The sequence below is a fragment of the Condylura cristata genome, unplaced genomic scaffold, assembly GCF_000260355.1.
Source record: "Condylura cristata isolate star-nosed mole 26May11 unplaced genomic scaffold, ConCri1.0 scaffold00030, whole genome shotgun sequence".
NCBI lineage: Eukaryota > Metazoa > Chordata > Mammalia > Eulipotyphla > Talpidae > Condylura > Condylura cristata.
Genome location: NW_004567131.1, coordinates 16,838,966 through 16,866,712, shown reverse-complemented (window position 1 = coordinate 16,866,712; position 27,747 = coordinate 16,838,966). Strand labels below are relative to the sequence as shown.

General features: G+C 43.9%; 1 protein-coding gene across 1 annotated transcript; it reads right to left on the bottom strand.

Annotated features, from left to right (window-relative positions):
• Positions 1–27,498, bottom strand: PROSER2 (proline and serine rich 2). The gene is made up of 4 exons (XM_004691245.2): positions 27,436–27,498; positions 9,769–9,986; positions 3,094–3,346; positions 1–1,229 (listed from the first exon to the last, which is right to left on the bottom strand). The coding sequence occupies exons 2-4, from the start codon at positions 9,904–9,906 to the stop codon at positions 238–240; spliced, it is 1,383 nt and encodes a 460-aa protein (XP_004691302.1). The 5' UTR covers positions 9,907–9,986; positions 27,436–27,498; the 3' UTR covers positions 1–237.
• Positions 27,499–27,747: the final 249 nt, after the last annotated feature.

Genomic DNA, 27,747 nt, shown 5'->3' with positions numbered 1-27,747 from the left:
GCTGTCACTTCGCACTGACAGTTCTTTGATCAGCAGGACCACTGAGTCCTCAGCAGGGGACAGCAGGTGGCCCTTCCACTGTCCCTTTCATGCACTTCCAGCTTAGGCCAGCAGTTCTGATAACCCCGTATTAATGCTACCATTTCATTTCACCCCTTTTCTTGAGGATGGGGGATCGGTATGTTGGCTCCTTCTGTGAGATGTGGCTGCCTCCAGGCCAGGGCCCCTCCTCCTCCATCACAAGTTTTCCTTCAGCAGGCCGAGCTTCCGCAGGGCCTCCCTTCGGGCTTCCTCGGTGGAGCCTCGGCCAGAGAACTGCACGGTGATGCCCTGGGGTCTGAACCCCCCTGCCCTGGGCAGGGAGCCCGAACGCTTCCTGGCATCCGGGCCACAGTCAGGCTGCCGGGGCTCATACAAGCTCTTGCTGGCATTCTGACGAGCCAGTTTGCTGGTGAGCGTGGGGTCTGGCCGGAAGGTGACAGTCTTTCCAGTCGAGACAAAGGCACTAGACTCACTCTTCAGGACCTCATGGATGCTCTGGAAGCCATTGGGCCAGGGCGGGGACCTTTCCGTCTGCACGGCCCGGGACTGTTGTCCTCCCGCAGCCTCCTTGGGGCCAGGCTTGCTCTGGTCACGCATCACTTGCTCTGGGGAGATGCTCCTCTGCTCAGTGTGGTCACTCTTTGGGGCTCGAGCTTCCATGTCCCCCGCGGAGAGGAAGGAGACACCGTTAATGTTGGCCAGGACCCGGGCTTTGCGCTCTTGCACGTTGACAGCCGCCTTGGAGATGGTCTTGTTGAAGTCCTTTCCTGCACTGTTGGTCACACTGATGTTGCTGGGGAAGCGGTGGATCTTGGGTGCTGGCTGTACCACATGTCTGTGCCCCAAGAGGTGGTCTCCGTGTCGAGGGGCTAATGATGTCGGTGTCCTCCGTTCCCCAGGCCTGCCCTCCTTCCAGGGGGACGTGGGTGAAAGGGCTTCATCTCCTGCCATCTTCTCGGAAATTTTCTGGGCGATGACCAGTGGTGTAGGAACAGAGCGGGGTAGTTTGGGGTGCTCTGCTGGAGGAGATGGAGAGAGCAGCTCTTTCCTAGGGTGGGCAGGAGCCTCAGGGGTGGGCGGGGGAGGTGAGGCCTCTGGGACTCTGGAGTGTGGTGAGGGAGGAGTTTCAGAGTCTTGTCTCATAGAGTCAAGGGTGGGAATGTCTTCTTTTCCATCAGGTCTGGCCCCTGAGGAGTGAGGGAGAAGCCTCATAAGCTCCCACCACATGTGAAAATACATACGTTCTAGTTCCTTTTCCCTGAATTTAAAAGGGTCTTTCGGGACAGAAAACCTCTTCAGCAGTACTTCCGGTAAGCTAAAGTCCCCTTACCCTGGCTCCCTGAATGAGTAAGAGTGACTGCGGTAAGTAGGGGAGCCTGAGGCCGACCACACGATGGGAGGGTGAAGGGGACAGTGGACCTGCACAGTACGCAGGGAGGCGCTGCACAAGCAGACTTCTACAGAGCCCTCATCCCGAGCTGCATGGCTGCAGGAGATAATAACTTACCTTGCCAAGGGATTGTACAAAGGGGAGGCCAGAGCCTTTTTGATAGTGCAGGAGGATAAGTCTCAGCACTACCACGCCTGCAGCAGCCACTGAAGCATGATCTGGATCCCCAACCGGGGAGCTGACCCCCATGGTGCGGCAGACCTCTCCTGTCTCACGTGCTGCTCCTCTCAGCAGTCTATTTCAGTCAATCCACCTGTTCTGTGCTCCACTCTGTCTCTGGTGAATCCTCTTCCCCTTCTCCCACGCCTCTGGCCTAAAACCCAGTTTCTTATATGTGTAAAAAAATAAAAATAAACCTTAAAAAAAGGGGAACTGAGGCAGGAAGTTTGGGTGGCACACAGCAACTCCATCAGGTTTTTCTAGGTGAAGGCTGCCTGGGTATATCCCCTTTCCTCCATGAGACGAATGGTTCCTGACAGCCCAGGTAGCGCTGAACACGCCAGCTTTGGAACCTGTATTGCACCCTTAACATACAGTGACTATCGATCCACTAATACTTAGCTGCGCTTATATTTATACTCCTGTCTCCTGCTGCAAAACAGTGAGCCAGTTTTATGTATCTTTGTAACCTCAAACTTTCACGCCATGTCAGCGCTTGGCATTGTTATGAAAGGTCTATGTCAGAGCATTGATGGGAATGACAGGGAAGGGTTGACTTTCAAAAAGTGTTTTCTTGGCACATTATGTGCTGACATTTTTGAAGGATCAAGTGATTCACATCAAATTCAGGAACTATGACAAAAATGGGAAATCCGTGTCAAATCTCCTCTGGATAGATATTGACTAACCTCCACATTTGGATGTTATCACTACTGTATGTGAAATTCTGTAGCTTTAAATACCAAAAGAGGAAATATGTATTTCCAGAGGTTTGTGACAAATTTTGTAGTTGGCTGAACAAAAGTATTTTCCCTCATCCTTTTCAATCCTTATCCCCTTTCCATTTTTTTCCCTTGTCTACCTCTTTCTACCTCAGAAATGAAAGGATAAAAAGTATACCTCTCCTTTAACACTGAGTCAAACAAAATATATAAAGTAAATACTGTGCTGAATTTTTGTCCTGATATGTTTCTGTTTTCTTGAACCTTTAAAGCTGGAACAGTTCAAATACTCCACCCTAGAAAGTCATACTACAGAAATAGCAGTATAATCTTGAACAAAAATTGAGATTAAGCTGCCAGAGCTAAAATACAAATACAGTGTATGTTTTCTTTGTCAAGCAGAGTTGTTACCTGGAAGCCATTTCCTTTTTTCTATATAATATTTGTACACCCAATTAGTCTTTCTTTACCTCTTTTGGAATTTCCCTTGGTGTGTTTTCATCTTAATATGCTACAAAAACATAAGGGAAATTCCAAAAAGAGAATAAAGAATGAAACAACCAAACTACCAAGAAGATGTAACTACCCGACAAAAACCCTGATAAATGCCAACAGCCTCCACACTGGCGCACTCAGGAGACACCACGAAAAGAAGCGTCTTTGTCGCTTGTAGACCCTGACAGCCCAGTGCGGGTCTAGGACATGTGCTTCCCTCAGTACCTGCTGCCTCAGCTGCCTCTGGTTGGCACTTGGGCTTCCCGGCTGGGGGTCCTGGTGGCACTAGATCGATGACATCTTCTGTTTCGGAGTGACTGGAAATGCTCTCTTCCAGAGACCGCAGGGAGTGGCAGTGTACCCCACTATCACACAGGGCTTGCTCCTCAAAGTCATCTTCCAGGGAATCAATAGTCTCTTCAAAAAACAGGATGACATCCTTTTCCTCATGTGTGAGGTACTTTAGACTCTCGTCATCCTATACGTGTGGGGATTGAGAGTGGAGGAGAGAATAAACAGCAGTTTAGCTGAAGAGAAAATATCAACAAAATGGGGAGCACAGAGCTCAAAGTAGAAGTCAGAGCTTTCTAAAACTCCCCTCAGGGGTGAGCTGCTGTTCAGGTCACCCCAATAATCCACCTGTGCCCATATGTCCCTAACCCTTGGCCTTCAGGAAAAAGAAGGCTGACAAACAGGTGTGGCAAATTAATGCTCTTCTCCCCATTAACGGCTCTAGCCTGGTGCTTCCTAGTGAGTTAAAAGTTGTTCTACATCTCCTCAGAAAAGCTGTTTTTAAACTTGCTGCTCCAGACACATGTGTCTTCTCCATGATGGCAATGTGGACATTTTTTGAGTAGAGAATGTATTTAATTCACATATTTATCTCTTCTCCCTCCAGAAATATCACTAAAACAATGAGACTTTTTTAAAGGCACAAGTCACAAAGACAAAAACAATAGGAAAAGTGGTGATAGCAACAAAATTTGGGAAGTAAGATAGCAGAACAGGTGGTAACTGGCTCAGAAGACCCAAGAAAGTTGGCGTTTAGTCGGTGGGTGGGGAAGTCAATAATTAACCTGCCGAGGAGCAAGCACCACAGACATCAGACATGGGCTGGGCAGCTCTGGAAGGCTGGCAAAGGTGTTGGAATAGGAAAAGGCCTGGTTGAAAGTGCCTCTCAGAAGCAAATAGGCAGAAAAGGAGATGTCTATTCTGAAACAAAATAAAAGAAAGATTTGAAGGGGCATATCAAATGGAATTGATGATGGGCTATGCTGTAAATGAGGAGTAAATGAAGCCAAATTGATACCCGAGGACAGAAGATTGAGTCTTCACTGTGGAATCTGATGGCCCAAGAGCCAAAGGCTCTTGGTGTCAGCCAAGGGCTCCCCAGTGAAGCAGCTGAACCAGATCTGGCTACATGCGATGGCCACAGTCAACAAACCCAGCACAGAAGGCCACAGCACAGCTGGGTGAGCAGAAGGCAGAGAACACTGCCAGGGAGAATATATATATACACACACTAAACACCTAAACTCACATGGATTAATTTGTTTTAAATGATTTTTTAAAAGATTTATTTATTTATGCATACAGAATTGGGTTACAGGCCAGAGGTGCAGGGGAGGTGAGAGGATTCACCAGAGACACAGTGGGGAACAGAACAGGCTGACTGACAAAGTACACTGCGGAAGGGAGCAGCGTGTGAGACAGGGGAGGTCTGCTCCCTGGCTGGGGACTGAACTCACACTGAAGCGGCTATGGCTAGCTTCGCAGTGCTGAGCTCTGACCCAATGCACCACCAGGGAGGGCCACATGGGTCAATTTTTGCAGCTCCCTCTGTTCAGACGTGGAAACAATACAGGGACAGTGACTTGACTTCCAAGATCACACAGCTGTTTTTCGAGAAGCCAGGACAAGAACTAGCTCTGCGCTTGCTTTTTGCTTTGTTCTACTTATTTCCCTTTCCAACTAGATACTAATCCTGGGACAGTTCTTACCTTTTATTCTGCAGTTCCCTGAGATCATGGTTGTGCCTCAGGGTTCTTGTATAATGTGAGACACATATCAGCGTTAACCAAGGTGGTTGGTGTTGGAGAATCAAGTTGTGGAAGATTCTTATATCCTCAACCCACCTAACATCCCTAGAGTTGGAGGCTGAGGTCAGAGCAGGGTAAGAGGAAGGTACCGAGGGCACCTTCTTTTGATCAGCCTGGTTGGGAGGCCTGTCTCAGGACAGTGCCAAAAGCATAGAGGATCACTCTGTTGCCTAGTTCCCCAAAGAGGAAGCGAGGAAGCTGCCTTCCAAGTGCAGGTGAACTCTGCTTACACCTGGGAAAGGAAAAAAGGTAGAAACAGAGAAAAACTGGTGCCGAGGAAAGGGAGCAGGTAACTCGGGGTCAGAAAAAGGGGCCGTGGTCCTGTCCAGGGAGCCCCTGCTCCCTCATCCCTTCTCAGGGAATGTGGGAGGCTGCCTCTCTGACTGGAATGGGGAAGGTGAGGGCTCTGGGAAGAGCTGGGGAGTAAAAAGCACAGCAGTGAGAACAGGCACATCTGTAGAGCCAGGAAGTAGAGGAGCCGATGTCCAGTGCTGGCGTGTTGGAGGCAAATGGCGGCGACTGCTAGTGGGCACAGCATTTCCGTTGGGCTGATGAAAATGTTCTAAATTTGATTTGATGATGGCTGTACAACTCTGTGGCTCTCCAAAGCCACTGAGTGGCATACTTTACATGGGTGAATTGTATGGTACGAATATCTCAATAAAATTGTGTGTGTTATATACTTTAAAAAAAACAAAAACAACAATAGCAACAAAAAGAGTCAAGGCGGTGGCCCAGTGGTTCTATGCAGAGGAGGGAAGAAAGCAGAGGGCTAGCTGTGGTGGTTTTTGAGCAACTGGGGGGTGCTTTGAAGTGGCACTGGATAAAAACTATTTAGGAAATGAGGAGGATAAACAAGAATAGCAGTCTCTGTGGGAAGCAGTGAATTGGAAAAAAACCAAATTTGGTAGGTAGTAGGCTGACAGAAGAAAATTATTTTTAATTCCTTTTTGATAAATGGTGTTTTCATGCACCAGTTTGAGCTGTGGTGTTTAAAACAAAAACAAAAACAAAAACAAACTCTCTATGAGTAACAGATCTCCAGGTGCTAACAGAACTGCCTTGAAAACCATCCCTCATGTTGCCTTTATGCTATATTTACAAATCTCCCAGGGAAGCACTCTTTTGTTTCAAGAATGCAAGAGAACATACATTTCTACCGTAATGTGTATATTATGATTGTGAAGAAATAATTTCTAATGTATTGAAACCAGAAAAATGAAAACCGTAAATCTACTGAAGGAGTTGTAAGGCCCTCTGTACAAGTCTCCCACAAGAGAACAAAGCTGATGTCTATTTACTCCTACACAAAGATGACAGAAAAAATGTCCACTGGTCCCACTGGAGCTCTGAGAACATCCAGATAAGCTGGGTGACAGACTCACACAATGAATGCTGCCACCAGTTTTAAAGTAAGCTCTCCCAGACCTACCTACAGGAGCACTGATTTGGGATGGCAGCTTTGCTTTGGGGGAATTGGCAGAGAGAAAAAAATCTTTGTTTGGTTGAACAAAAAGGTCCAGAAGGCTTAAAATACTCATACTAAAAGAGCTCTAACCTAAAAAACTATTGAATTAAGTTCTTAAGCTTTTTTTTCTTTTTGTTTTGCTTTCCTCTGAAGCAAATGCCTTTTAACTGCAGTAGAAGACAATGGTGGCAACTCCTTATGAGGGAAAAAAGAAAAGAAACAGAGCTCATCTCTCTGTGAGACCAAAAAAATCATGAAAAAGATTATGAAAGCTAAAAATATTTCTTGAGATGAGCCAAGATCTCTTAACCACCAGTCCCCTAGGGAAGCAGCCACGAGTATTGGCTTTAGTGGAGCGTGATTTGGTGTTACATTTTCTTCTTACAAACACCAGTTTGGTCTCCTGGACGCATGAGCAAGGCTTTGTTAATTTAATAATCTAAGTTGTTGAGTGAACCCCCTAAACCTGAAAAAGATTAGGGGCCAAGGGAAGCAAATGGAGCTCAGCTGTTGTGCTGACTTGAGTCCTCTCTTAAAACAAAACCAAAAACCCTAAGACGCAATGGCACCCCCACAGTTTAGGCCGAAGGGCTAAATTATGGTTATCTCTAACTGGCCTTTATGATAAGTTTTTAGTAACACTAACTTAAGCCTGTACTTCTGGCAGGAAAGAGAAACAAACCAGTGAGGGGTGAGATACATATCCATTTTCATTACAGACCTAAAGAATAACAGTTTCAAAGAATTACATGTTGACTCCTGGCTTCTGATACTTATTGAAGCTGCAATATTATAGCGAGGTGGTGATGAAACATCCTAAGGACGTGACATCCTACATGCTATCAACCCATCTAAGCGCCTATCATCACTCTGTCCATGTGTCTCTCGGGGCTCTCCTGCCATTACATTTTGAGTTTCTAAAAAGGTCAAAACCATGTTTAATTCTATTAGCAATCAGCTCTTGTAGGTCACAGGCATTTTCTAGATGTTTACTGAATTGAACTTTCATAAAAGCTGTGTCTTAAAAGAGCTAAGAAGATTTTGCTTCAATCTGGGTAAAGAGCCATTCCGAAAGGGGGGTGGGGTGACTGCTCATCTGTCAGCTTCTCCTTTGCAGTCCTCTGTTGTGTCTCCTCTCCTTGAGAGCAGCAAGCATGCAGCGTATCAGATTTCTAGTGAACTACTGACACTTTAGTCTGACCGAGCCCTGGAGCCAGCGTCCTCCACTGCCCCATTCCCTTCCTATCCATAACTGAGAGATAAAGACAGAGACACCAAAGGAAGCGGATGATCAGAAGCTGACAGCTGACATCTGATCTGAGACTCTCCAGGTGACTCTGGGCCATAGCATTTGTTACCTGAGGGAGAAGGAAGGCTTGAAGGTAGTTCACTGAACAGCAAATGTCCAAAAACTCAAAAATGAATTAGCATTGTGTTTTTTTTTTTATTCAAGGTAGAAATAAAAAAGAGAAGGAAGTATGTTTGGGGTGTTTCCAATTCACCCTCAGAGAAGCACCTCTATTACTAAATTCCTTAAGGACTGTGGGTAGGAAGAGTGTCCCACTCTTTTTGACTAGTCAAATCATACTCTTTTGTAGAGGAAATTCCATGAGGCCTGAGGGGCAGAGCAGACTCAGGACCTTTTTCAGAATAAAAACCCAAGAATACTGGCTGGGGTGCCAGCTATTTCATGAGATCCAGGAGTATTGAGCAGCAGTCCTCAGAGGTTAAGAATAAATATAGCTATCACACAAAGCTTCTTTTGTTTCTCTCAAGAACTATTATGTATGTCCATAGCTGAATCCCTTTTGAACGTTTTATCTTGAATTTGTGTTACCTCTCTAGTAAGTTCCAGAACCACACACCAACTTTGTAAAGACAAACTGCCATCCATATTGTACAAAGTAAGCTTTCCTTTCATTTCAAAGGAAAAAGATACATCCAAAGACACTGCTTTCTTAGTCTAGTTTTCCAGGATCTGGACAATTTGTTCTCATTCAACTTATACCTTTTATTACAAAATGTTTACAGAAGGAACTCCTTACAAGCATACCACAGAATACTTGTGTACTCACAACCAGCCTCTTGAGTGACAAAGACAAGCTCTTAGAACAGCCTCAGGCACAGTGGTGGCAGAATGGATAGACATTACAGCCCTGTAAGCAGCTATTTAAAATTTTAACTTGGACTGGCTCAGGAGAAAAGTTTCTAATTAGTAAAGATCTGTGAAATCCCAAACAGCACTTCTGCTAGTCTTTAAAGAATTAGGATATTCGTATTTAACATCAGACATAGTCTTTCATCATCTTTAAAAAAAATAGCCTTCACTTAAAAGAAATACTTCCATTTTCTCCTAAACTTTTGTGGGAGTCAGTGTGATATGCCACTGAAAACCCCAAGGGAATGAAGGGCCCACCCCTATCCGCTGGGAAACTCCTCTTAGACAGTAGCCCTCAGCTGTCAGGGGATTTGGAGACTTGGGTCAAAGTCATACCTCCTGCAGGGGTGGCCTGCATCCAGTGGCTGGTTGCTGAGTGGGTATAAAGGCTTTGCTCTTGACCAGGGTCAGACAACTGAAGGGTGACCCCAACTCCACAGCTTTTTGAAACACAGCTAGGGACTCCATTGGGTCTCCACAGCTCACCTTCTCTCTGCCCAATCTTGTTCCTTCCACAGATGCTGGCACCAGGAACCCTTCCACTAAGCCCCTGAGAATCGGCCTTCTGGGAATGCAGCCCCAACAATGGATTCACTTAGATGCACAACAGACCAATATTAGTGAGGTCCAAGGTCATTTCTCTCTTGTCTTTCCCTCTATGAATATAAAGGTCTCTTTCCTAAAAGATGAATATACTGGCAGGGGCACAGAAAGGGGGATATGAAGAGGAAAGGGCACAAAGGTCATCCCTTCACATTAAAACTAAAGACTCTTTGTAAAAGTTCCCAGAGCTTGTTGGGCCTAGCGTCGGAGAGAGTGTACTTGTAAAGGGTTAGAAATTTGTTTTTAAGTGAATTTGTTTTTATCCTGGGAAGTGTTTCTCTTCTTCCATTCATTTGAAGGGACCCTGTTACTGCCTGGGTTTTGACTGTCACAGACAGGTCTTTTTTCTGAGGCTAACAAGGCCAGTTACTGGCTACAGCAGGAGGGTCTCATGTTACTGCTGTGTGCGACTTGTATTTGTGCAAAATTTAAGGTGGTTAAAAATAAACTACTACTGACGAAGCAGGTATTCTAAAACATGGAGCTATTAACCCAAATGGCTTTAGTAAGATATTCCTTAAAGGGGAGGGGCGGGGCTTGGCAAAGTCACAACGTTCAAGAAAACCACTCACCAGAGTGAAGCTTCTGGAGCGAGAACTGCTACTTCGACTCTCCAAACTGCCTCCTCTGCTCAGGTCGCTGAGCCTGCAGCCCAGAGACAAGTCAGGGTCCATCTCCGACGAGTCTGATTTCTGGTGGTTTATAGGCATCCCCACAGCAACTTGGATGCTGGCTGGCTCACAGGAAGTGGGGGCAGGACCAGTCTTCCATTCTCAAGTAGGAATCACCTCTGGAGGAGTCAAGCACAAAGTGAGCAGGGTGAGTGAGACTTAAATGCCTTCTCCCTGGAAACCAAAAGGCCCGGCTGGAGTTAGAGTGAAACAGATACGCAGCCTCAATCATTCCACAAAGAGACTTAGGTGCCCTCATTGGTTTGGGGTAGGCGTGTTTCCAATTCTTCTTTATAATCTTCTTCAAAAGATGGGAGGACTAAAAATTACTCTAGTGCTGAAAATTTGATAAAATGATGTCCTAGCCCTTTCCCTCATACTTAGGGCCAGTGTGATGCTCTCACACACAGACTTGGGCTTTTGCAGCGTGGCTTACTAGCTCTGTCTGTTGTTGCCTCAGAAGCCATACAACTATCGCTTCTCTTCTAGCTTCATTACAGCACGGAGTTGAGATGAAATGACAAAAGCTAAGAAATTACTAATGGAAGTTTGGAGGCCACTTCTGAGATTCTAAGCGATTGAAAGTTGTGATGCTATTGCAATTTTTGCATAAAATACTCCACGCAGTCTATGTACTGAGTGTGCTGATGCCAGTGGCTGGTGACAAAGCAGGCAAAGCCACATGTAGGCAGTGGTGTCCCTGGGACCCAACAGACAGTAGAACAGGAAATTCAGAGAAGAAAGCCCGACACTTAAGAGTCTGCCGGCTCTGCAGACTCCTACTTGGGAACTCAGCTCCCATCTGATCCTGAACTTAAGTAAGCCCCTGCCCCAGGGGATATGGAGTAGCATCTGCGATGAAGTGTGGTTCACTCCCACTCAATAGGAGGACTCAGCGGACAGCGGGAAAGGCATCACGCTACAGGACGGTGGTGTGGTCAGTGAGAGGCAGTAATTTACCACACCATTCAAGAGCAAACTTTTCCCTTGTATTACTATAGCTTAAAAGCCATTTGACATGCTAGAACCGTAATATTTAGACTGCTATAAATTATTTTCTCTCTCTTTTCTTTTTTAAAGATTTATTTATTTATGTATACAGAACTGGGGTACAGGGCGGTAAGAGGATTCACCAGAGACAGAGTAGAGAGCAGAGAGGGCAGATAGATAAAGTACACTGCTGGGAGGCGCAGTGGGCAAGACAAGAGAGTTCTGCTGTGCCATGTGGGTCACCTCCGGGGCTGGGGATCGAACTTACACTGAAGTGGCTGTGGCCAGCTTGCAGTGCTGTGTCCTAACCTGTTGTGCCACCAGGGAGGGCCCTATTCTCTCTCTCTCTTTAAAAAGATTTATTTTTATTTATTTATGCATATAAGAACTGGGATACAAGCCAGAGATGCAAGTTGTAAGAGGATTCACCAGAGACAGAGTGGGGACTAGAATAGGCAGACCTACTGAAATACACTACTGAGGGGGTCAGTGGGAAACACAGGAGAGGTCTGCCGCACCATGTGGGTCAGCTTCTTGACTAGGGATCGAACTCAGGCTGCAGTGGCTGGTGACAGCTTGACAGAGCTGAGCCGTAACTCCTGCATGACCAGGGAGGCCCTATAAATGATTCTCTTGAAAGAGTATGAGATGCTCATCAGAATTCTCCAAAAGGCAGAGGCTGGGAAGGATAGGGTAGTGAAAACTCGCTCAGCATCTTTTGCAGGCTCAACATGTCAGTCTTGTTTGATCTCTTATCAGGAATCAAAGAGACCAGGAGCTTCTTAGTCCCGGTTCCCTAGGAACTAAAAACAAGAGTATTCCCTGGGAGGCCCACTATGGAGAAAACAAAGTTTTTTGAGGAAAAGGTGAGGAAGCACCTTCTTTGTTCTGTCCTGGGAAGGGAATACAACAAGCTGCAGAAACATGAGATGAGGTGCAGACAGTTTTGACAAAGACCACTGCTGTTTGTCTATGAAGGTCATTACCACTTTAAAATGTTTCCTTTCCTTGTCCAATCAAGGGCTCACTTTTTGTGCTTACAAAGAGTGCTCACGATACAACTGTGACCGAGCGGATCAGACTAAGACTGGCCCACAGATGGAGAGGCTAACTTCCTACAAGGGATGTCCAGGCATCCCTAAGGAGTCATGGGAAGTCTAACACTACAGAAGCACAAATGAGTCACATGTTTACTCCCTATACTTCCTGTGTTTATCCCGTTATTTGCTAGTAACGTTCCTTTTGGGTAAAGTCTTCTTTATCAGTTGAGCAAAGAGGACAAGGAAAAGGTCACAATTCATTTGCAGACTTAGCGACTCTACAGCTGCCAAGTATGGCTGGGCAGGAGGACCACAGATGTCCCAGGTGAAGGTTCTGGAAGATGGGGGGTGAGGGAGATGTGGCATTTGTAAACTGAACCCCTCAACTAAGTGAACTAGAGTAAAAAGAAAAAGGCAGCCCCTTCTCTCCCTCTCTGCTAGACATCCCAGAAAGACATAGCTTGACCTAGATAGCACACATGAAGCCCTCCCCCCTCCCCACATGACCCTGCCCTATCTAAGTCCCACATGGCGGCAGTCAGGTACCAAAGAGCCCAGTAACTGCGTCTTTTCATCACTTCCTGAAAGCTATGGTCTTGCCATAACTCCAATGTTAGTCAGAGGCACAGAGGCTTTCAGCTGTCACACCAACAAAACTTTGGAGACATCCTTGACTCCTCCCTCTTCCTGTCACTCATAATCAACCAGCCACCAAATCCTGTTGAGTCTTCCTTCACAATATCACTTCCTTCACAATATCCTTTCTAGTTCTACTCCTACTTCAGACCCATTTTTAACACAGGCTTCTATTGTTGCAATAGCCATCTAACTGTTCTCTCCTTCCCACTCTTCTCCATACCTGTGCTGTATTTTCCTACTGGAATAATCTTGAGACACCATTTTGATGCCACCACTCCCCTAACAGCAACCAACTTTAACTTGCTCCCAAGAAGCTTTGGAATCAATTTTCATCAGTACTTGTGTTGATTTGAACCTTATCTTCCTTTCCAGCCTAAGCATCATCTTCTGGTGTACTGGCTTCTACTTCACGCTGAGTCTAGGTATTGGAAAAGGAGAGATGAGTTGAGTCACCCTTCTACAGAGGAACCTAACCAAGCAATGGCTCTTTAACTAGCAACGAATCAGAAGCTCTTTGAGATTCAGACCCAGATCTACTGAACATATTTACAAAGCGTAGACTGAGCATGTTTTTTTTGTAAGTTCTATTAAGTAACTCTGCCATACCATGCAGCACCACTCCAATGGGAGGCAGATGAGTGAAGTGCATCAGTGCCATCAGAGGGAATGTGGAAGAGAGCCAGCACTTTCTGCAAGGGTTCAGCAACTAGGCCAAGCACTGAGATATGTTTAAGACTGAAGGGGACTGCCAGTGAACACAGTGAAGGACATTCCAAAGAGAAAAAAAATAAAGGTATGGAAACATGGCCTGCTGGAAAAATGGTGAGTGCCTAGGGAAAAGCCCTGAACTTAGGTAAAGTAAAATACAAAGTATTAGAGATAAAGATAGGTACACTGGAGACAGACAGGGATAAAAGTGCAAACAGATGATAGAATAAGAAGCAGCACAAATAGAGAGTAAAGTGAACCAGAGCAATAGAAGCTTCTAATTTTGAACTTCACTCACAGGTGACTGGGAGCAAGGAAGATTTATACCAAGTGGAGTGATATGATCATAATTATAGTTTATTAACATTTTTCCCCTTTTTTATTCTGGGTTGTAGGCCAGAGGTGTAGGGGGGAGGGGAGTGGAGGGAATAGATGATTCACTAGACAAAGTGAGGAGCAGAACAGATTTACTGAAACACACTGCCAAGGGGAGCAGCGGGACAGATAGGAGAGGTCTGTGGGTCAGCTTGGCCGAGGACTGAACTCTGGCTGTAGTGGTGATAGCGCTGAGCCTCAACCTCAGGCCACCAGGGAGGCTACTGATTATAATTATAGTTTAGAAAGGTATTTCTGGCAACAATTTAAGCCTAAATTAATTTAAATTAAAATAAAAAGATTCAGTTACTCAGCTACACTAAGCAATAGTTAATTAATGGTAAATTTTCATCATTCTAGAAAGTTCTACTGGACAGTGTGAATAATGAGCAACCAAAATCTCCATCAGGTTATCAGGGGAAAATTAAACAGGCTGACTTTTAGACCTATTAGGAGTTTTGAATAAAAGGAGAGAAAATTTATTAAGAAAACAATGGTCTGTGAACCACCATAATTACTTCTAAAGAAGGTGGGGGAACTGGCTATTTGAGATTTCCAGACAGGAACATTAATTAAGACTTAAGCTAACAGCACAAGACACAAAAGCAGTGGAACAGAATAGAAGCCCAGAACTTACTTTATATAAATATAATTTGTCATTGGACCTGAAGAATTTTTTATTTTATATAGTTGAATGTATTGATTTTTTCTTTAATGCCTATGTTTGACAAACTTAGAAAGACCTTTACTATTCTAATAATAAAAAATACCTCCTATATTTTTAACTTCGCATTTTTTTTAAAGATTTATTTATTTGTGCATACAGAACTGGGGTACAAGCCAGAGGTGCAGAGGCGGTGAGAGGATTCACCAGAGACAAAGTGGGGAGCAGAATAGGCAGTCTGACAAAGCACACTGCTGAGGGGAGCAGTGGGCAGGTCAGGAGAGGTCTGCTGTGCCATGTGGGTCACCTCTGGGGCTGGGGATCCAATTTGCACTGAAGTGGCTGCTGCCAGCTTCACAGTGCTACACTTTAACTTGTCATGCCATCAGGGAGGGTCCCCAATATATCTTTTTATCTAATTAATTAGGACTAAGAAAAAGTACAAATCATTGTGTGAAAATTTCAATGACCATATCAACATAAAAATTAAGGTCACCATAGGAACTATTAATAAAAACTGGCAAGCTGGTGGAAGATGTTTACGTGTATAATAAAAGAAGTGAGGCCCTCCCTGGTGGCACAGCAGGTTAAAGCGCAGCACTGAGAAACTAAAGCCACTTCCGCATGAGTTCGATTCCCGCCTGCCCCGGAGGTGACCACATGGCGTGGCAGACCTCTCCTGACCCGCCCGCTGCTCCCCTCAGCAGTGTACTTCATCGATCTGCCTGTTCTGCTCCCCACTCTGTCTATGGTGAAACCTCTCACCGCCCCTGAGCCTCTGGACTGTACCCCAGTTCTGTATGCACAAATAAATCTTTAAAAAAAAAAAAAAAAAGAAGTGAATATCTAGAATATATAGAAAAACTGGTAAATTAGCAAGAAAGTCAAGAATTCATGAGGAAAAAAATGAACAGGGACTGTGCTTTGGCAATTCACAAGATGAGAGAAACTCAAGTGACTAACAAGTGTAGGAGAGGTGGTCAACCTTTCAACTAAACAAAAAAAAGTACAAATTAAAAGTACCACAAGACATTATTTCACACCTGCTGAATTCACAAAAATTAGATAATCAAAAAGTAACAAATATCAACAAGAAGGGAATCTTCAGACACCTTCAATATACCACTGGAGTCAATACAAAATAAATGCTGTAGAGCAATCTGGCAGTATTTAGGGAGACTAAGTCTGCACTATGATCCCCAAATCCCACAGCTCAGTGTACTCCAAGCAGTATAGGGAAGGTTTGCAAGGGGTGGGATTCTTGGTCTCACTTCCAGTAGAACAGAGCTGGCAGCAATGTCGGCTCATCCTCTACTACGGACTCCAAGGATAAGTAAAAACATGGTAAATACTTTCACTATGAAATACTGTGCAGTAGGGCCCTTCCTGGTGGCGCACCAGGTAAGGACGCAGCACTGCAAGCTCGCTGCAGCTGCTTCAGTGAGAGTTCGATCCCCAGCCCTGGAGGTGACCACATGGCACGGCAGACCTCTCCTGACCCACCCATTACTCCCCTCAGCAGTGTACTTCATCAGTCGGCCTTTTCTGCTCCCCACTTTGTCTCTGATGAATCCTCTCACTGCCCCTGCACCTCTGGCCTGTACCCCAGTTCTGTATGAATAAATAAATCTTAAAAAAAAAAAGAAAAAATACTGTGCAGTAGTCAGAAGTAATCAACTAGACAGTGCCACAGATCTTACAAGGCATTGAGTGAAAAGCTGTAATTAGGTTTATATAAATTAAACGTACACACACAACTTTGCATTTTACACCCATATGCAGGAATGACAGGATAATGTCCTTAATGCAGCACTATCAAGAGTCTGCTTGATTCCATGAAGCACCAAGCTCTCACTGCTGGAAAAATGGAAAAGGGAGATTTCTTTGGAAGTGTGAGTAAAGACAGATCACATTGTTTTATCAGCTGCAAACCTCTGAGAGACCCAGTGTCTAAGGAAATGACACAGGAAAGAAAAAAGATATACATAATCTAGAAACCCTGGGGGAATTCAGGAGAAAAGTGCTATAAATGGCATAGGGAGATAAAAGAATCCCTGAAGATAAACTTCTTGGAACATAGTGCAGCTGGGAAAGGCTGACCAGATCTAATTTACTGAAGAATCTAAGCTGGAAAAAAATATTAAGTTCCTTCACATTCATCTGTTATTAGGCTTTATGCCTACTCAGTGGGGGAACCAACTCAGCCCTAGATTCCCTACAAGCAGGTTACCCAGAATCACAAGGCTGGTTGTTGTCTTTCGTTCTTCTGAACATGACTGAGAAAATTATCCACCTTAACCAAGTGATGTGGAACTAATTTTGCTTAACCTGTGTATATTATACTTTAAAGCCAGAACAGCTCCAACTTATTGCTGAGGTAAAATTTTCACAGGAGATCCAGATGGGGTCTTAGGACTTTGGAACCTATGAAGCTGTAAGTCAGCTCTAGGGATTCTCCTTGTCTGGATACCCCGGTTAATCAGCAGCGCTAAGACAATCAGTAGGAGCAAAGACAATCAGTAGGAGCACAGGTTAGCTGGGAAACAGATAGAAATAGATCTCTTAAAAATATCCCTTTCCTGATTATACTAAGCTATGAAAAAAGATAAATCTTGGATGGTTTCACCTATAACTGGAATATAAAGAAACCGAACAAAGGGTCAAGAAAAAGGCGAAACTGGCAAGCAGACCACACCTGAGGTGGGGGGGGGGGAGCGCAGGGGACTATGTGATGGGTCATGGGCACTATGGGGATAGGATAACTACAGGGACCACACCAGAGAGGGGAATCCAATACTGCCTCGAAGTTATCAATGAGGTAAGAAAATAAATTTTTTAAAAGATTTTTTTATTTGTGCATACAGAACTGGGGTACAGGCCAGAGGTGCGGGGTCGGTGAGAGGATTCACCAGAGACAGAGTGGGGGAACAGAACAGGCAGATCAACGAAGTACACTGCTGAGGGGAGCAGAGGGCGGGTCAGGAGAGGTCTGCTGTGCCAAGTGGGTCACCTCCGGGGCAGGGATAAAGTCCGCACTGAAGTGGCTGTGGCCAGCTTGCAGTGCTGGGACTTAACCCGTTGCGCCACTAGGGAGGGCCCAGAAAATAAATTAAAAAAAAAAAATCCCCTTTTTCTCTCAGGCTACCCATGAGGGCAATATCAAGAGCAATGGTCTACCTAAGTCCCACCCGTCTCCTTGTCTCTTCTTTTATTCATAGGAGCTCTGTTGCTCCCAAAACAATCTCAGACTAGAAATTATGGCTAAAGCTATTGTATATCCTGAGAAATGCCAACAATGACAATTTAACAGCTGGGCTACTTTCAGAAAGATAGGCTTTTCTTGACCTTCCAGAACATTAGAAATGAAGGAGCTTCCCAGTGGGAACTGTTTCTGAGTCACTACAACTCATCATGAAGAATGGACTTTTTCATATGGTTAGACTGTGGGTGAAAATAAAGAGAACGCCACTTTTAATGGAATGTACACACGCTTCGATGAAATAATCAAACACAAAATAGCCATTGTTGACTTTCTATGAGAGTAGCTCTCCACAGCATTCCTTCCTCTGGATGTGGACTGAGGGCCCACCGCCGCTGGGGATTTCACTTGGGCAAGATGGGGTAGGGGGCTGCTGACAGGGTTTCTGTCAGATTCAGAATCAATTCTTACTTTTTATGTAATAATGTGTGTTGACACAAATGACCTAGAGGATGAAGCTGTAGATGATGCCAGTATTCTTTCGTTAATACAATCCATAAGTTAAAAGGAAACTGGGTACTGATATTCTGGTACTCATCTTCATTCCAGTCCTAAGAAAATTCTTAACATTAAGCCAACCTTTTTATTTCTCCCACAAAACAGTTTTTAGTTCCATAAAACTGACTTGCCTCAGTTTTCATAACATACGTAATAATTCTGAACACAACGCTCATTTTTAAAAAAGATTTTATTTATGCATATATGAACTTGGGTACAGGCCAGAGATGTGTGTGTGTTTGTGGGGGGGGGGGTTGGTGAGAGGATTCACCAGAGACAGAGTGGGGAGCAGAACAGGCAGATGTACTGATATACACTGCTGAGGGGAGCAGCGGGTGAGACAGGAGAGGTCTGTCACACGATGGGGTAAGCTCCCTGGCCGGGGATGGAACTTGTGCTGAAGTGACTGTGGCTACCTTTGCAGTGCTGTGCTTTAACCCACTGTGCCACCAGGGAGGGCCCTCATTTTTAAAAAAATATATAAAGTATTAGCTACAAGATTTTGGATATTTGTCACAAAATAATATACTTAATATCCGCAACAATTACAATTTATATTTTAAAACTCCAAAAACTAGTCTTTCCTTGAGAATTAGAGTATGCTTAAAATTGACCTTTGACCCACAAGAAAAGCTTAACCACTGAGAAGTAGTTTCAAACATTCTAACATTGTTGTAGTGATTATCTTTTCCACCTCTATAATACCTATAAAGCAGATCTGCCAAAGTTAGGAGAAATTACTCTCATGCGCCCTATAGATTTCAATCAAAAGCAAATGGAGAGCAGGTAAGAAGTGCCTTTAGCATAGCCATCAAGGAGATACTTCTCTTAACTCCACAATCAAGATAGGTTAAAATACTGGCACCAATAAATGCATTAGACACCTCTTACCAGAAAGGCTTTCCAACACTAACATGTAATAACTATCAATAAGAATGCAGCTTTGTGTAGCACTGATAGGTGTAACTGATGAACAAAATTAACCTCAAAGCTGACCCTCTATACAAACAGACTGCAGTAAGCTGTATTAACTGTTGTTGAGCTGAGGCTCTTTCCCAATATCAAGATAACAAAAAACTTAGAAAGAAAAGAATGCTTCCAAAAATATTCACAAAGCCATCTAGTAGATTTAGGTTTAGATATCATGCCTGAAGATCAAAGCACCTAATGCTTCCTCAGGTAAACTCTACTTGTTTCTGGGAGCAGAAAATGAGTTTTTGTGCTGGAGTTTTAAAAACACTGATATGGTCTGTGGTTTTGCAACTTTTTCATAGGATTTTGCTTCTTCCCTGATTAGAAGTTTTTCTCATTCTGAGATGCCTTCTGAAAGAACTTAGGATCTTAAACTCTAACTGGCATTCAATACAAATTTAAAAAAGTAAAGACCAGTAATTTTACTTCTTCAGAACAATTACCATGCTTTCATTTAGATATTTTTGAGAAAGCTGTCTCTGAGCAACATAGAAAAACAAGGTCAATTTCAGGCAGTCTCAACTGTGAATGGTTTCAGCAATTAACAGGAGGCAGTAATTTAGTTAGGGACACACCACATGAAAGAAATCAATTCGCCTACACCAAGCAAACAAGTTCAGGAGTGAAGCCTCGCCTGGGTGGATGGGTTAACAGACCTTAGGGAAGACATCGCCTACCACCAGTTCTTGATCGCTGAAGGTAAGACATGGAAATGAGCTTTTCCTAAAGTAAAACCTCATCTGAAAACTATCTTATCTAGGTTTCAGGTGAGTTCCTAGTTCTGAAAATGAAGACCCCACCAAGAGCAAAATCTAGTTTTAGCTATTGAAAAGTTTACAAAGATAAACACTTCGAACTTTTATTCTTAGACACGCCCCCTTTTTTTAAACAAAGGTTGATTTTTTTTTTATACACACAAGAGCTGGGGTGTAGCCCAGAGGTGTTGGGGGCGGGACTGAGAGGATTCAATAGAGACAGAGTGGGAGCAGACCAAGCTGAAGTACTGAGATACACTGCTGAGGGGAGCAGCAGGTGACACAGGAGAGGTGTGTGGTGCCATGAGGGTCAACTCCCTGGCTGGGGATGGAATTCGAGCTACAGTGGCTGCCAATAGCTTCAGAGTGCTGAGACTTAACCCCTTGTTAAGGGGAGGGAGGCCTCTCTTAGCCCATTTTTAAAAACTGGCAATCTCTAGCCAATTGAATTTCTGGGTTCTTTAGTAAATTGAAAAAATAAAAAAATCCCAAGATGTTCTTCATTTGTTAAACAAGTTGTTGTTTTTCTCTTTATTTAGCCAGCAGACATCACCAGAGCACCCACAATGGTTTGGGGAGTAAAATGTAGCATTTCTTATTTGGAAGTAATAATTACACCTTATTGCTTTATAAAGCCTTTTCCCCCTGGGCTCAACATTCTTAGTTGAATTTTTCATTCATTCTCACTACAAAAATAAAGCTGACTTACAGCATGTTTTTAGCACTGGTATTTATAATACCCTGTTAGCCTGGCAGCACAGAGCTGGGTTGCATATCTTATCTCAGACTGAACAGATTTAAATCCAAATGGGGAAAGAAGGGCTGGTAGCCAGGCTCACACAAGCCCTCCTGCTGGGTCGGTCCAGGTATAAACTTTTAACCCCATCTTCCAAAACTTGTTAGTGCAGGGGGAGAAGAGAGCACTTAACCTGTGATGCATATACAGAAGTCTCCTTCTCCCCCATCCTCTCTAGGCACCTCCTGGGAACCCAGGAACAAGCCAGTCATGTCAACTCCAGGGCACAAACTCATATCTCAGTTTTAGAAGAGGGGTAGAGATAAGGGGTTTTCAAGAAATGACAACAAAGCAAATGTTTGTAGAAGAAAACCGCATCACTACAACTAACCATTGTACCACTAAGGAGCTCACCTGTGCAGTTCACTAACGACTGGCTTGGTGTTAAGAGTGAGGCACTTGGACGCTGAAGCATTTAGCCTTGCAAACCTCATCGCCTTAGAAAACAACAGCAAACTAATGTCCTGATGAAATGAGAATTAGCTAAGAAATACAATATTTAAATACACTATATTCTTATGTGAATCTTAAAGTTCACTGACTAAATTCTTGCAATGGTTGCAAGTGAAAGGACCTAACAACTGGCCTGCAATGATTAGATTGACTCCCACAAAGCTGAAGCTGTCATTTGCAGAGGTAAAAATATAGTTGAATATCCGTAATTTTACATGGTAGCATAAAGTCTTTGGAGTTGAATTGATGATTACCAATATAAAAGTATTGTTTAAGATGAAGTTTTGGCTTAAGTATAGTGTATGGTTCTTCAGATGGTAATGCTAAAATGTTTTTCCTCAGAAAACACCACTAAGACAAATACCTGATGATTTCACTTCTAGGTGGAATGTAGAGAAATAAAACAAAGGAACAGCAATATAACCAAACCCAAGCAATCTGACTGGATAACTGAAGCTGTCTGAAAGGGAGGGTAAAGGGAGGAGAGCAGAGGGGAGGGAGACTGGGGGGCCTGGGGGGCTCCTTGTGCATTGTGGTGGCCTACTAGTGTTCTAACATAAACCTGAAAAGGTGTGAAGTTGTACCCCCAAACCATAAACAATATTGGAAACCACTGTTAACTCAATAAAAGCAATATAGAATAAAACCCCTCTGAAATCACAATAGGAATCAGAAAGGGAAAAGATTTCTTATACACAACATATTCACCTCACAAACATTTTAAAGACCTGACTCATAAAGTGAGGTTGCCTGCACTAGCAGGAGCTCAGTCAACAAATTCTTGGTAAGCCAGTGTGTGCAGGGTAGTTCAGCCTGTGAAGTAATGAGTAATGGAAGAGCTGTATCTAGGTTATCTTTGGGATATCTCATCTCTGCTCTACCGTGCTTTTTTTTTTTTTTTTTAAAGATTTATTTATGCATACAGAACTGGGGTACAAGCCAGAGGTGCAGGGGGATGAGAAGATTCACCAGAGACAGAGTGGGGAGCAGAAAAGGCTAAATGAGTAAAGGGAACTGCTGAAGGGAACTACGGGCAGGTTAGAAGAGGTCTGCCGCGCCATGTGGTCACCTCCCGGGCCAGGGATTGAACATGTGCTGAAGTGGCTTTAGCTTCTTGGTGCTGTGCTTTAACTGGCTGTGCCAGGGAGGGTTCTCTACAGTGCTTTTTAAAATGTGTTGCCCCAAAGTGTCTATTCTATGTTTGAACTTTACAGTGCTATCTCTTTATTCGTACATTTTACCTTTATCTTTCTATTTCTTCTCTCTTTTCTTTAGTTCCAAGCAACCCATTGATGTATTTCCTCAATGTATAAATGCTACTCCACAGGAAAGCCAGGAAACAAGATTTGCTATCATAACCTATGAGAAAGCTTCAATATTAATTCAAGGCTAAAGTCTTAGCATGCTAATAATCAAAGCTACAATTCTAGCATCCTAATTCTACCCTCTTGGCCCAATTCAAATGCTACAGTATCCACAGAGGTTCTGACCCCGGAAAGGGGCTTCTCTATCCTCTGCTCCCTAAAGATTTGTCACTAGCATTGTTGTCAACTCATTTTTGACATTTATCTTCTTTCCTTGACTTGCCCTCTAAGTTTCTAGAAGGCAGAGATCACACCTCTTTCATCTCTGTGTTCCTAGCTGTGCCTAGCATGGCAGAAATTTAAATTTTCACGAAAATTCTTCAAACCCTCTGAATCTTTACAGAAAAATACCAAAGGAACCATTTTGGAAGGTAACCATCAACCAACATCACCTGTTCAGTCTACTATAAAAGAGCACAGACATGTTTTTTTTTTTTTTCCCCACACAAAATTCCTTTTAGTAAGAAGCACAAAATTAACTTTTAAAGGCACCCACAGAACGAGCTTTGTAAGGAAAGGCAAATGATTAATTTATAATCTCTAGTTTCAAGGTCTGAGAAGTCCTGAGAAGTCATTTCAGCTTACCCCAATGTTTACATATCAGAAAACCAAGTTCCAGAAAGTTAAAGGGGGTAACCCAGGATAACACAGTTATTTGGTGATGACACAAAGTGGACTCTTTTGCTCCCCATTTAGTATTTCTCTTTTCTCCTACACTAGAATTTTTATTTTTTTTATTATAACAGTTTATTTTTACATCATTTTGTACACTTTCTTTTTTTTTCCATCTCAATTGTAATCCCCGCGGGTTTCCCATCACCAAGTCACCCGCTACACTAGAATTTTTTTAACGTGTTAATTTTATAAATGAAATGTAATCTGAAAACATCATAAAGAGAAATATGAGGGGACTGATATAAATCTATGTCCACTTGCTCAGCATATTGTAGTTGGTCAAACAGTCCACAAATATTGAATGAACAGATGAATACTCCAGGTCTTTCTATCCACCACTAAAATAGGCATGTTTTAAATATGTCAAAGCACTAATCAGACAATTCATTTCTCAGGAGAAGCAGCAGAAACAATGAAATTTAGTTAAGAAAAATAACATATAAACCAAGCCCTTAAAAATGATTACACATATCCATATGCAACATTTGATATAAAAGCTAATACAGGGCCCTCCCTGGTGGTGCAGTGGGTTAAAGTGCAGCACTATGAAGCCAGCCACAGCCACTTCAGCACGAGTTCCATCCCCTGCCAGGGAGGTGACCCACATATGGTGTGGCAGGCCTCTCCTGACCCGCCTGCTGCTCACCTCATCTGTGTACTTCATCGATCTGCCTGTTCTGCTTCTAACTCTGTCTCTGGTAAATCCTATCACCACGCCTACCCCTCTGACCTGTACCCCAGTTCTGTATGAATGAATAAATAAATCTTTAAAAATAAAAAAAGCTAATACAAGAAAGAATCAAGTCCTTGAATAGATATTTTTCCAAAGGAGACTTAAAAATGTCCAAGAAGCACATGAAAGATACTTGACATTATCATTCATTAGAGAAATGCAATCAAAAACCACAACGAGATACTACTTAACGCCCCCACCTAAGATGGCAATTTAAAGAAAAAACAAAACCACACACACACAAAAGCAAGTGTTGGCAAGAATATAGTAAAACTGGAATTCTCATGCTGCCAGTGGTTATGTAACATGGTGACACTACCATGGGTAAGTTTGGTGATTCCTCAATAGGTTAAACACAGAATTACTATATGACTCATGAATTCTACTTGCAGGAATAGATCCAAAAGAACTAGAAACAAATACACACAAAAAACTATCCACAAATATTTATAAAACACTATTCACAGCAGTCAAAAGGTGGAAACAACCCAAACATCTATGAACTAATAAATGGATAAACCAATTGTGGTATATCCATTCAAAGAAATATTATTCAGCCATAAAAAGGAACAACTCACTGATACATGGTACAACATGCATAAACTCTTAAAGTATTGTTAAGGGAAAGAAGCCAGAAACAGAAGGGCACATAGTGTGTTTTCACATTTATATGCAATATAGAGAAAAGAAAAATCTATAGAGACCACAGTAGATTAGAGGTTGCCAGGAGACAGGGTGAGGGGAAGTGGGAAGTGACTGCTTACTGAGCTTCCTGATGGGGTCATCGAAAGTCCTGGTACTGACAAGTGGGGATGGCTGCACAACACTGTAAACGTGTTTTGTTTTTTACATTTTAAATATGTACAGTTTATTGAATGTCAAGTACACCTCAGTAGAATTATTTAAAATAAAATAGGATAGGAAAAGATGTATTAAGCATCTTTACATATTCACAGCAGCAACAATAAAACAATCACATCTGATTATATTGCCTGTCTAAAACAGACTTCAAGATAAAATCTGCATTTTATTTTAGTAAAATTAACTGTGTAATGATAAAAGTCCAACTACTACCAGATGTTGTAGAGCTAACAATGTACACTTACAAATGTGTATTATTGGACATAAAAGATGAAATTTTAGGACATATTGGTACAAAATTCTCGTACAAACTGAACATTTTCTTAAAATAGGTTTCAATGTTAATGCCACTAGTCTAGAAGAATCTAGAAGTGCTATTAGTCTAGGCATTATGAGAGGCTCAGGTTCACCGTGGAGTCCAGAGACTGACCCGGCTAGCATGGAGGCCAGAGTCAATGTCGCAGAGGCTTCTCTGCCATGGCCTGCAGATGCACCCAAAGACTTCAGTGGCTGCTGCAGCGTCTCAGAGACACACACCAAGTTTAATAGGAGTGGCCTTTTATCTTATTACAGTTGCCAAGAGCATCCTCCTCAGAGCACACAGGCAGCTGAGAAGCTACAAGTCCTACCAACAGAAAGGAGCAAAGTCAGCTAAAGGGAAATGCTGCCCATCACCATCAAAGGAAAAAGTTCAAGTTCAGGGATGCTCCTAGGATTCCCCGGCTTCTACCCCAGAAGGGCTCCATGCCACTGGCGCTGCCCCACGACTGCATAGATAAGACACACTTGAACCTTCTGTTCCAGTGGATCCTTGCTCTTAGCTCAGCTCCACCCAAACCCTTCACCTCTCTTCCTTCAGGTTTCGAAGCTCCACTTGACTCTTGTGGTTACTTGAGATGATCTTTAGAATCGACACAGGGTGCCAACTATAGGCTCCGTGGGTGTCTGAGAACCTTGGAACCAGGGCCAGGTGTATCTTCAGCTCCTGATGCAGGCTTACTTGATCCGGTTTTAACCCGTTTGGGCCTTATGGCTGTCAACCAGATAAGCCTGTATGGCCTACAATGAGCTCAGTGCTTGGCAGTGTTGGTGGTCAGTCTGCAAAGATTGCTGAATGGACAGATGAGCACACCAGGCCTATAAGGAGGGGGCATCTTGGAGTGTAATACTCAGATATCTGAAAAGAGGCTCTCCTCTTTCCAGCCTTCTCCAAATGATTACTCTTAATTTTGACTTTATGATTTCTAGAAATTGAGGAAATGTTACTTGTAAATTAGCAGCATCCAATTTTTTTTTTTTTAAGTTCACTTGAAGTGCTGTTACCAAGGACTATGTCCAGTCATTTCAAAATGGTTCTTACTGGTCTGGGCAAGAAATTACACAAGATTCCATACATATACTGTCAAGTTTGGCAAGAAGGATTTTAGACAACTTTCATCCTTCCCACCCAACCCCAAGTAAATAGGGCATTTGTTTGTATTCCCACATTGGCCTCCTGAAGGAAAATACTTCCTCCACCTAGAAAAACAATCCGTAACATTCAGACATGAAGCTCTGAGGCAAGCTTTTTAATGCAAGCTAAAACTTATGTTGTGCTTTGAAAAAAATAAGGAGAAATACTTTTTTAATAAAAGTTTCTCTGCCCAGCATTTTTCTTACATTTACACTTATACCTGATTTAGTGTTTCTATACCTTACAGAAATACAGATTTTTTTTTTTTAACAAAGTTCTCCATTAAAACACTGCCTGAATGTTTTACTCTGGGAAGGGAGGGGAAAGGCACAAGAATAATTTTCTTTTACTCCCTTTAAGTTTTCTGTTCTACACAACTGGTTTCTGGCAAAGATTTAAAAGTTTTCTGAGGTTAGTTCCTGCGGTTTTTCTTTTCTTTTCTTTCTTTTTTTTTTTAAAGCTAGATGCTTAAATTTAGACACGGTAAAACAATACTGAGAAACTTTCAAAGCCTTGGAGAAATACTGGAGTTTAGTTTATTGTCTTTTGTTAAATACTACATCTGCCACATTTCTTCTCTTGTTTTAATCCATCCTACATGGCTCACCTTCAGATCCTACATTTCCCGCGTGATTCAGTTACATGTTGGGGTTCGGGGGTTGGGTATGGTGTTGAGGACAAAAATCCAGTGGTCCTTTTGCGCAGGACCCAAGTTTAACAGGTGGTCTTGGCCCTCTCCAGGCAAGTTTATAGACTCCCACCCTCCTCTCTCCAGCGTAAGGGGCCGGGCGCCTGGGAATTCGGAGCCGCGGCAGCCAGTCCTCTCGCGGGGCCCCCGGGAAGGGCCGTAAGGATGGGGCGGAGGTGAGGGACAGCTGCCCAAAGCCTGACTCTCCCGGACTAACGTGCGCTCCCACAGTAGGGTAACCTCAGAATCGGAAACATACCCGCTCTCCCCCGCCCCCCGCCTCGGACAGAGGAGGCACGCGAACCCCTAAAATTCCAAAGGAGGTTCTGGCTTTTCCCGGAAGGGCCACCAGGTTACCCGCAATTCGTGACGACCGCCCCGGGACTGCGGGGTCTTTCCCAACTTTCTGGAGGGGCGCGGGCCAGCGGCGCCGCGGTGAGGGCGCGCTCAAGGTGTGGGAAGTGCAGTCAGCAGGGCTGCAAGAGGGGATCGTCCCTCTTTACCTGAAACCCACCCGAGCCCAAGCCCCACTCATCGGACTCCAAACGCTGGCCGATTCCCCGACGTGCCAGCCGAGGGAACCAGCTGCCACGGCGCCCTCTCGCCGCTGTTAGCCTTTCGCCGGAATCGAAAGCGCGCACTCACCTGGCAGGCGCCCCCTCCCCGGGGATCGCCAGTGTCCGCAACGGTCGCTACCCTGAGCCCTCCCGCGGCCAGCTCGAGGACCAGCCGCGCGCGCAGTCCCCACAGTCCCGGACCGCCCAGCCGCGCTCGCTCCTGCGCGCTCCCCTCCGCGCGCTTCCACCCAACCCCACCCCCTCGCCCGGGGCTCGGCTCCTCCAAACCTGACCGAGCGCCCCGGGCATTTAAAGTGACAGGCCCGGGTGCTAGAACTGCCGCGAGGCCGCCTGCCGCTGGGGGTCCCCCGTCCCCGGTTGAGCTTTGGGCTGGGACCAG